At 49.1% G+C, this 10774-nt stretch overlaps 1 protein-coding gene across 5 annotated transcripts in view; it reads left to right on the top strand.

Annotated features, from left to right (window-relative positions):
• Positions 1–10774, top strand: part of TFE3 (transcription factor binding to IGHM enhancer 3) — a 29203-nt gene continuing 18429 nt past the window's right edge. The window contains exon 1 of one of the 5 annotated variants that reach the window (XM_035140932.3): positions 1–503. In XM_035140932.3, the coding sequence (XP_034996823.3) occupies positions 394–503 (110 nt within the window). In that variant the 5' untranslated portion in view covers positions 1–393. Of the gene's footprint in view, positions 504–4662; positions 5113–8389; positions 8453–10774 lie in introns of those variants that run through there. The other 4 variants (XM_088658900.1, XM_088658903.1, XM_088658901.1 and 1 more) reach the window with 4 other exon arrangements.

Below are 10774 nucleotides of genomic sequence, written 5' to 3'. Positions count from 1 at the left end.
AGATGCACGCTTGCTAACGATCCCAGTCCACATCCCAGCTGAGCGCCGACAAATGTTAAGACCCCATTCGCTTCGCCTTGGCAAGAGATCGCCTTCGATCCCAGCTCCACCCGGGGGAGGATCCCAGCCTGATGTCATTTCCCGTGGAGATCCCCCCCTTTGCTCCCTCTCCAGCCGGAAAATGAAGCAACACTCCGGCTGGATGTTTTTCTCCAGCTTTGGGAGGAGACGGGTCTCTTGAACCCGCCACCCACCCACCCGCAGCTCTTTGGCCTGAATCGCTTCTGCGCGATTCTCCCCAACTTGGATCCGGAGCGCCTCTCCCCGCATTAACCGCCGGGAGCCCCAGATTATCTACCGCGGGGGGGGGGCTCCAGTCGGGGGGGCGGGGGAATGATGTCCCATGACACGAGCGAGAGGACCCCCAACCCGGAGCCGCCCCCCGCCACGGTCTACGTCCTGGTGGAAGACCCGCGATCCACGGACGCGGTCCAGCTGCTCAGGTGAGAAGGCGCCCCCCCCCCGCGCATTTAGGGGGTCGCGGCAGGATCGGGAAGAGGGGCGGCGGGGCATCTCCGGCAGGCGCCCCTGGAGAGTCCGAGGAGTCGCCTCTCAGATCTCTTATCCGTGCAACGGCACTTGGGTGCTGCTTGTGCAAGAAAGGCCGGCTGCGTTTCCCGCTAGGCTAGCGTTTCAAGGCACGTGGACAGGACGACTCGTGGGGAGAGGCCCGACACGTGTTCGCTGTGGCAGTCAAATTGTTCGCCGACATGTCGTCGGAGCGGCGTGAAAAAAAGAGAACTCTGCTCTTGTGCATAGGGTCAGACGTGACTCCTGGAGGGAGCACTGGCATTATTGAGAATCGGGGTCTGTGGGTTTTTTTTTCTTCTCTCTCTCTCTCTCTCTCTCTCTCCCCCCCCCCCCATTGTGGAAAAGGAAGTGTTGTTTATTGGTTAGGGCTTTTTTAATGTCTTGGAGGCAGTGTTAGAAACTGAGATATGAAAGCTAGCAGCTAAATGGCACCTTAAACTTAGCTTATGGGCGCAACAACTGTATGCCTAGGCATGCTTTTTTATAACGAGAATACAAAGCTGAAAATGAATGAACTGTTCATTTTTCACATGGCAGTCCTTCCCCTGTCCCTATTATTAAGAAACTGCTCACGCTAATGAAATTCTCTGTCACAAAATGCGCCTAGAACAACGGGAGTTTCAAACACTGCTTGGAGGCTATACAGTCGATAAGACTTTCCTGCTTTCAGTTTTAAGACACTTTAGCTGTAGATCAGCTGGGTTTAGGAACTGTACTACAGTACCCTTATTTTATTTCCCTTCTTGTGGTGCACAGCATGTAAAACTGCTTTTCATCTGAGTGTGGGCTCACCTGGGTTAAGCACAAAGAGCTGGTTCTAATGTCAGAAGCCTGGGCCTTAGGAAGAAGAGTGGAAAGGAGGTGTCTGAGCATGTGCTAAAAGCATGTCTCTTACCACCTCTCACCCAGTTGAGGCTGGACTTCCATGACCTAGGGGTTAACTATATAACCCAAATTAAAGTGAAAAAAGAAGACCTAGGATTTCCCCTGCAAAATCCAGGCCTGTCAGGTTTGGAACAGGGACACAAAAGCTCTGTGTCCTGCCGGCTCCTGGTGTTTTCCCAGCCCCGTGGTTTGAATTTGCAGGAAACCACAAAATTATCTGTGTGTTCATGGTGTGTGTCTGGGGCGGGGGGGGGGGCGGGGGCGGGAGGAGAGAGACTCAATGACTCACTTTCCTCCTGTTTTGCTGACAGTAGTGCCTCTCTCTTCCTTTTTTCTGCAAAAACTTTCTGCTGATCTCAACTTTTACCTGTGAGTCGATCAGTGCCAGCCTTGGGCTCTCTTGTTGACTGTCGTTCAAATTCACATTTCTGTTCCGTTCTCCCTGCCCCCAACCCCCCCAGGCCTCTTGCCTCAGACACAAGAAGCTGGACTTTTGCTGAGATGTGCACTCTTGGCTTATTGGGCTTTGGAAAAACAACAAATGTAGATGATGGACCTTTGAGACGCAAGTCTGACAAATGATGTGGGGAAACAGGATAGTGGTCTCTGTTGATCAGAGCAAGGATGGGGAACTTGTGGTCCTCAATAACATAAGAATGCCCAAGCCCTGCTGGATCAGGCGAAGGTCCAATCTAGGCCAGCAGCACTCACAATGCCCGGCCTGGGGAAGAAGCTCAGAAACAGGATCTGATCATCTGAGTGCAACTGCATTTCCCCTCCCCTCCTGTGGTTTCCAGCAACTCTGACAGTAGAGCTAGAACAGGGGTCAGCACACTTTTCCAGCAGGGGGCCGGTCCACTGTCCCTCAGTCCTTGTGGGGGGCCGGACTATATTTTGAAAAAAAAAAGAACGAATTTGTATGCCCCACAAATAACTCAGAGATGCATTTTAAATAAAAGGACACATTCTACTCTTGTAAAAACACCAGGCAGGCCCCGCAAATAACCCAGAGATGCATTTTAAATAAAACGACCCATTCTACTGATGTAAAAGGGGACCCAGGTGGCGCTGTGGTTAAACCACTGAGCCTAGGGCTTGCTGATCAGAAGGTCGGCGGTTCGAATCCCTGTGACGGGGTGAGCTCCCGTTGCTTGGTCCCAGCTCCTGCCAACCTAGCACTTCAAAAGCACATCAAAATGCAAGTAGATAAATAGGAACCGCTACAGCGGGAAGGTAAACGGTGTTTCCACGTGCTGCTCTGGTTTGCCAGAAGCGGCTTTGTCATGCTGGCCACATGACCTGGAAGCTGTACGCCGGCTCCCTCGGCCAATAATGCGAGATGAGCGCGCAACCCCAGAGTCGGTCACGACTGGACCTAATGGTCAGGGGTCCCTTTACCCTTTACCTTTACTGATGTAAAAACATGCTGATTCCCAGACCGTCCGCAGGCCGGATTTAGAAGGCAATTGGGCTGCATCTGGCCCCTGGGACTTAGTTTGGGGACCCCTGAGCTAGAATATAGCCATCAGGGTTAAAAGACACTCATCTTGCTCGACTACAGCTTCCATTGGCTACATGCCAGACCATTGGCTGGGTGGGAAGACAAATTCTGGGCCCACTTTTGGATAAACCCCAGTAGTTTACCCACATGATGTCTGAAATATGTCTGGGGAGGTGAGTGGGGAAACTGTGGACTTAGAGCAGATACATTTGTTGCTTGTAAGGTATGGGCAGTGGGATGTGGACTTGCAAGACCTGCGTTCAGGTCTTACCTTTCTCATAGACTTTGGTTGCAATCCTAACCCCACCCATTTGATTCAGTAGGATTGGCTTCTGAGTAGACATGGTTAGGGTTGGGCAGGGGTGAAACGAGGCTTTATTTCACCCGGGTCAAAGACCCAGTTTGGCACACACAGAGGCTGGGAGCCTCAACAGCGCCTCTCTGGACAAAGAAAGCTCCCCCCCCCTGGATACAGCTCTGGATTGGGTTTAGTGAGTCATTCTCTCAGATCCAGTTTGTCCCATCTGCAAAACAGGGATAATACTACAGTTTATTATTTTAATGTGTTGTCATTCCTTCTAATAGGCACTCAACCACTAAGTTCACTATCAACTGGAAGTGAAACAGCAACACAAAAGAAGCTAGTAGCTTCTATATACTGCCCAAAACACCTCCCCAATATAACTATAAAATGCTGAGGTTAGAACTATAGGAAGCTTAGGCTAAGTCAGACCATTGATCTATCTGTCCCAGTATTGTCAACACTGTCTGGCAGCAGCAGTCTTGAGGGTTTCAGAGAGGGGTCTTTTCCAGCCATAACTGGAGATGCTGGCAAAAGAACCTGGGGTCTTTTGGATGCAAAGCCAGTACTCTTCCATTGATGGTAGCTATGTAGCACAGCAGGAAAAGGATTATAGGGTGGTCAAGCAAAGGTATCTGCTTCCCCCCTCCCCATGGGGCTTCTGTTCCTTCCAGGCTGGCTTGAGTCCTCCCCTTAGGAGAGGAAGACACACTGCAACATTTTGTTGCAGGCCTCCCTTGTCTTATTTCAGCCACATGGCGCACTGGGTGATGATCTTTCTCAAATGCAAAAGAAAATGTTATCAACAACACACAAATCATTTTGAATAATCCTGTGAATTGTGATGTTCAAATTTAAGTGTCTTAAAAAGTTTCAATTTCAGGTGCATCAAAATCTCACTTTGCAAGTTTTGTCACTGATTCCTTCAGGTCCAGTGCTGGTGCCTGGACATTTTTAGCTGATATAGTTGCCAAGCCAACTAGTCTCTTTTGCAACATCGTTGAGCGTATGTGTTGTGTTTTTTATCAGTTTGAGCTTTGAGAAACTGTGTTCAAAATATATAAAAGTAAAATATTATGATAAATTTACAAGATATAACAGAGACTAGTCTGTTTAAAATCTTGCCTCCGATACATTCCTTCCCATGCCTGCAACTCGTTTCTCTGCTCAGGGTGCGGCGACAACGCAGCAAACGAAGACAAATAGTACCGTAAGCATATTGAAGAATCCAGGCGCGGTCCCTTTAAGCATCCCCCGCCCACCGCAGGAGGAAAGGGTGGGGGCCCCTTGGGGGATTGGAATGAAGCCTCCACGCCGCCCCCTGCCGGCCAGCGGGGAGCACTGCCGAGCCGCTTGCACTCCCGGGCTCGCTATTAATAGCTTCAAAACAAGGGCGCGTTTGCGGATGCGCAACACGGATTGCGTTTGCTCGTGTGGATTGGGGAGGAGAGAGAAAGGGAGATCGGGAGTGGGAAAGTGGCTCACTTCGCGGGAAAGCAGCTCGGGCTTGTGGTGAAGAAGGCGCTGCGCGTGTGCGTGCAACACACACACAGGGCGGGTTCTGCTTGCGCTCCCCTCCTTCCCACGCAGCCAGGGATGCCGGGTTAAAATGCTTCTCCAAAATGGCCCACACCAGGAAATGCAACCGCCGCCAGCCCTGGGCTGCAGAGGCCTAAAGTGGGGCAGGGAAGCGAAGGCGCCCTCGGATCGCGGTGCCCGCAGCCAGTGCTGAGCGTCCTTCTTCCGCCGGGCGCTCCTTCCCCCGGCCGGCTGGTGGAGGAGCAGCCCGACCCCGCGGCGAGCTGGGGAAAAGACGCCGGCAAGGGAGGAGGAGGTGAGCGAGATCCGGGCCCGATCTTAGTTCTCACGGGCTTAGGAAACTCCCAGCAACGCCCCCCTCCTTCCCAACGTCGCTGACCTGGTTGGTTTTTTGGGGTGGGGGGTGGGGGGAAGAGAAGAGGTGGAGTTGTAGGCTGGGATTTATTTTTCAGAAAAGCGCTTTTGCGCAAAGCAGCCAGCAGAACGAGCTCCTTTCGTAGCTTCTTATAACACAACCCTCTCGCGCATAAATGAACACAAATAACTACAGGTCGAAGCAAAGAAAAGAAAAATACATAACGTGACATTTGAGATCCAGATTTATTTATTTTTAATGTGTGTCCCCAACAAGTTTGAAATGAATCCCATCTCGTTCAGCGAACTTGGCGCCCAGCCAAAGATTGTAGGAAGTTCTTGCCACTGCCACTCCCCCTCCCTCCCCCGGTTCGTGTCAAGAGAAGGAGAGAGTTGGCTTTTTAATCGGAAGTTACTAGTCCAGGCATCCCCAAACTTCGGCCCTCCAAATGTTTTGGACTACAATTCCCATCACCCCTGACCACTGGTCCTCTTAGCTAGGGAACATGGGAGTTGTAAGCCAAAACATCTGGAGGGCCGCAGTTTGGGGATGCCTGTACTAGTCCTCTTGAAGGAGGTTGCTTGCGTGGTGGTGGTGGTGATGTTTCATAACTCCTCTGCACAGAGCTGTGTGGTGCAGTTTCTGGGAAGAGGAGCTGCTGGGATGACCACCCTTCAAATTTCATCTTTGCTCTTGAAAAGTCATTCAGTGCAGAGATGAGGAACCTCATGACCCGCCGAGGTAGCAGGAGTCCCATCAGCCTCCGCCGCCATGGCCAGAAACATCTGCAGGGCCACCGGTTCTCAGTCCCTGCACTAAGTGGCCTTCTGGTGCAATCCTATGGCTTTTACTGAGAGGTAATGCCCACTATGGTCAGTGGGGCTTATTTGCACGTAAGCTCTCAAACTTAATCCGTTCTGGGAGTCCGTTTGACTCCCGAAACCATTCGAAAACCAAGGCGAGGCTTCCGATTGGCTGCAGGAGCTTCCTGCACTCAAGTGGAAGCTGCGTCGGACGTTTGGCTTCCGAAAAACGTTCGCAAACTGGAACACTTCCGGGTTTGCGGCATTCGGGAGCTGATCTGTTCGAAAACTAAGCCGTTCGAGAACCAAGGTACCACTGTATAAGATTGCAACTTTGCCGCACCTAACACAGGCACCCCCAAACTTCTGCCCTCCAGATGTTTTGGACTACAATTCCCATTACCCCTGACCACTGGTCCTCTTAGCTAGGGATCATGGGAGTTGTAGGCCAAAACATCTGGAGGGCTGCAGTTTGGGGATGCCTGTCCTAACACAATCTGGAAGTGCCATTGAACTCACTGGGACTTACCTCCGAGTAGGTATTTATAGGATTGGTGTGCTTGTCTCCCGTCTGCCATATGGCGCTAATAATACTGGCCTTTGCAAGAGCGCACAGAAATAATGTTGATCAGTGTTTCGCAAGCTTAGGTCGCCCGCAGTTTTTGGACTGCAATTCCCATCATCCCTGACCACTGGTCTTGCTAGCTAGGGATGATGGGAGTTGTAGTCCAAAACAGCTGGAGACCCAAGTTTGGGAAGCACCGATTTAGATGAATTGTTTAGGCTGCTGAAATGTGCTGTATAAATGCTGTCAGCTGATTAAAGAATTTTAGTTGATTACCAGCTTTTTAACAAGTTGTTTGGTTGGTAAGTTCGATGTGTACATATTGCCAAACCTCATCATAGATGGTGTTTTTGTGGCAGTGGCGGGAATATATATTGGAGGACATACAATAGCCTTTCTCAGCCTAGAGATCGCCAGATGTTGTAGGCTTACAACTCCCATATTCCTTGACTATTGGCTGTGCTGACTGGAGCTGATGGGAGTTGGAGTCCAACATCTTCTGTAGGGCATCAGGTTCAGGAAGCCTGCTCTTGTTACAACTTTAGCTGAAAAAAACAACCACCACCATTCATTGTGAGCACAAGCTGCCTTCTATTCTATCCCCCCCCCCCCATTCTTTGGTAACAGCAGTGTTTATTGCTGCGAAAATAAACACTGCAACAGCTGTAGTTGATGGATCTTCCACTGACAGCTTGCATCCCTAATTGCTGATATTGGCTAAAGCTAATTGTGAATATCTTTGCCCAAAAGTTGCATGGCTGATCCATCCACACACTTAATCAAAAGTAAACTTCTAATTGAAATGGAGGGGGCAATCCCAGGTTGCAGGTTTTAAAATCAGGTTAAGAGTTTTGTTGCTGTTGGATTGTCTAGTGTGCTCATAAATTGATTACAGCCCATTTGCTTTCGCACTTGCCCCACAGATCTAGAATGTACATCATAGATAGAAGAACAGCAACTTGCGCTGTGTCTTGTGTGAATGCTGCACAAGAGGAATTGTGGAACGGTTGTTTTGGAAGGGCATGGTAGTGACTCTGGATATATAAGACTAGGGAGACAGAAATAGTGGGTTGTCTGGAGTAATGGTTTCTATGTTGGTTTGGACTCGGCCCAGTATACGTGAAGGAGCGTCTCCTCCCCCATCGTTCTGCCCGGACACTGAGGTCCAGCACCGAGGGCCTTCTGGTGGTTCCCTCATTGCGAGAAGCAAAGCTACAGAGAACCAGGCAGATGGCCTTCTCGGTAGTGGCACCCGCCCTGTGGAATGCCCTCCCATCAGATGTTAAAGAGATAAACAACTACCTGACATTTAGAAAACATCTGAAGGCAGCCCTGTTTAGGGAAGGGACCCAGGTGGCGCTGTGGTTAAACCACTGAGCCTAGGGCTTGCTGATCAGAAGGTCGGCGGTTCGAATCCCTGTGACGGGGTGAGCTCCCATTGCTTGGTCCCAGCTCCTGCCAACCTAGCAGTTCGAAAGCATGTCAAAATGCAAGTAGATAAATAGGAATTGCCAGAAGCGGCTTTGTCATGCTGGCCACATGACCTGGAAGCTAAACGCCGGCTCCCTCGGCCAATAATGCGAGATGAGCGTGCAACCCCAGAGTCAGTCACGACTGGACCTAATGGTCAGGGGTCCCTTTACCTTTACCTTTAAATGTGTGATATTTAAATGTATTTTAATATTGGAAGCTGCCCAGAGTGGCTGGGGGAACCCAGCCGGATGGGCGGGGTATAAATAATAAATATATTATTATTATTATTATTATTATTATTATTATTATTATTATTATTATAGCAGCATCAGAACCTGCTGTATATAGAGTTAGAACATGTATCCATTCAGCTCAGTATTGTCTAAGCTGACACCAGATCTTCAAGTTACTGGTATCAGGCAGCGGGGATTGTATTACGGTAGGCACTCTGCAAACCGAGGTGCTGCAAGGCAGTTTAACACCATACATTAAAAGTCCATTCATCCAAGACACCTTCAAAGCACTCGGCTTACCCCACAGAGTCCTGGGAACTGTAGTTTTCCACACAAGCTACCATTCCCAGCACCCTTAACAAACTACAGTACAGTGTTGGATGTGCTTTATGGATCTGCTCACAGTCCCTGTCCTATCAGATGCATTATGGACAACAATGGTAGTGTTGGAATAGGAATGTATACACCTAGGAAGCAAGCCAGCTCCATATCTGTGCCAAGTTTGGTGTACATTGAACGGAGTTAGCAAACTCCTCTAGTTTACTGTTTTGAAGTACAGTGTTACCTCGGGATACAAACACTTTGGGTTACAGACTCCACTAACCCAGGAGTAGTACCTCGGGTTAAGAACTTGACCTCAGGATGAGAACAGAAATCGCGCCGGCGGCATGGCGGCAGCAGCGGGAGGCCCTATCAGCTAAAGTGGTACCTCAGGTTAAGAACGGTTTCAGCTTAAGAACAGACCTCTGGAACGAATTACGTTCTGAACCAGAAGTACCACTGTAAATATGAGAAGGTTGAGATTATGGAACCCCATAAGCACAGAAAATCTTTACAGAGGGAAAATCTTAAACAGCCCATTGAGGACTGGCCATGGTTGGCATTCGGACTGAATGTTGGAGGGAAAGGAAAAGCTCGGGGTGGGGGATGGAGTATCCTAGAAGACAGTCTGGCTGACTCACAAACCTGAAGTGGGGCCTTTGAGGCCAAATTCAATATGTAGGTACAGCGGTACCTCACTAGACGAATGCCCTGCTAGACGAATTTTTCGCTAGACGAATGGGTTTGGCGATCAGAGGTTGCCTCACAAGGCGAATTCGTTTTGTGAAAAATTCGTCTAGCGAATCGCGGTTTCCCACAGGAATGCATTGAAATTCAATTAATGCGTTCCTATGGGCAAAAAATAAAATAAAAAAATGTTTAATGCATTCCTATGGGATTCACAAGACAAATTTTTCGCAAAACGAATTGACTCACAGAACGAATTAAATTTGTCTTGCGAGGCACCACTGTACCATCATGTGGGAACAGATGGTCATTTAGGTACCCTTGTCCCAAGCTCTTTAGGGCTTTTGTAGGTGGGAACCAGCACTTCTGATTGAACTGAGAAACTGACTGGTAGTCTAGAGTAACTGTTTCTGCATGATATACAGTGGTACCTTGGTTTACGAACTTAATCCGTTCCGGAAGTCCTTTCTTAAACCAAAACTGTTCTTAAACCGAGGCGCGCTTTCCCTAATGAGGCCTCCCGCTGCCGGTGCCCTTCTACTGTTCGGATTCCATTCTTAGACCGAGGTAAAGTTCTCAAACCAGGACACTACTTCCGGTTTTGCAGAGTTCGTAAACCGAATTGTTCGTAAACAGGACTGTTCTTAAAGCGAGGTGCCACTGTATTATAATCCATACTGCTGGCACCAGTCAACTAACAGGCTGCTGCATTTTGCACTACCTGTGAATTTGTCGGTCTTAAAAGGTGCCATAGGATTCCTGTTGTTACCACTATAGGTGTAACTTTCTGCCACATGTCTCGGTTACTGCGGTGTTCAGCCATGTACATGCATCCCACATAGAGTAGGATAGGAACCTAGAGGCCGAGGAATGACGAGGTGGAACCAAAAAGTCCCTGGTTGAAATCTTGTCCTTTGCCACAAATTCCAAAGCTTTAAGCTAGAAGCTTTGAATGACAAAGAGACCCATCGCTGCATTGCAGGGGGTTGGACTAAATGACCCATGGGGTCCCTTCCCACTCTACAGTTCTGTGGTTCTATGAAGGAGAATGCTATCAATGGCTATTAGCCATGAATAATGGCTGTGTTCCGTCTCTGAATACCAGTTGCCAGGAATCACAAATGTTGTTGAGCTCAGGTCCAGATTACAGCCTTCTCAGGGGCGACATTTGTGAGAACAGGATGCTGGCTTGAGGCAGACAGCTCCACCTCCAGCTAACCACTCAAATGTAGGGAGGGTACTACTGACCAACACCGCAGGGTTGTTGCAAGGATTCAGGTACTGCACATGGATGTTCTTTTGAACACTTGAAATGTCCTTTATAAAAAGGCCAGAGGTTATTGCTGAAAACACTGTGGATAATTTTTAATGCTAAAATACACCATTGGTATTTTTTAGGGGAGCCGTTATCCTGCTAGAGTAGAAGAAAAGCGGGCCTGTTAGGAAGATGGGACAAGGTGGCTGGGAGAGGCCAGGTCTATATCTGGGTTTGCAAACACAACAACCCCCATGTTTCTTAG

The sequence above is a fragment of the Zootoca vivipara genome, chromosome 15, assembly GCF_965207765.1.
Source record: "Zootoca vivipara chromosome 15, rZooViv2.hap1.1, whole genome shotgun sequence".
In the NCBI taxonomy this organism is placed as follows: Eukaryota; Metazoa; Chordata; class Lepidosauria; order Squamata; family Lacertidae; genus Zootoca; species Zootoca vivipara.
The sequence above is the reverse complement of the archived record's forward strand: the minus strand, read 5'-3'. Positions and strand labels throughout refer to the sequence as shown.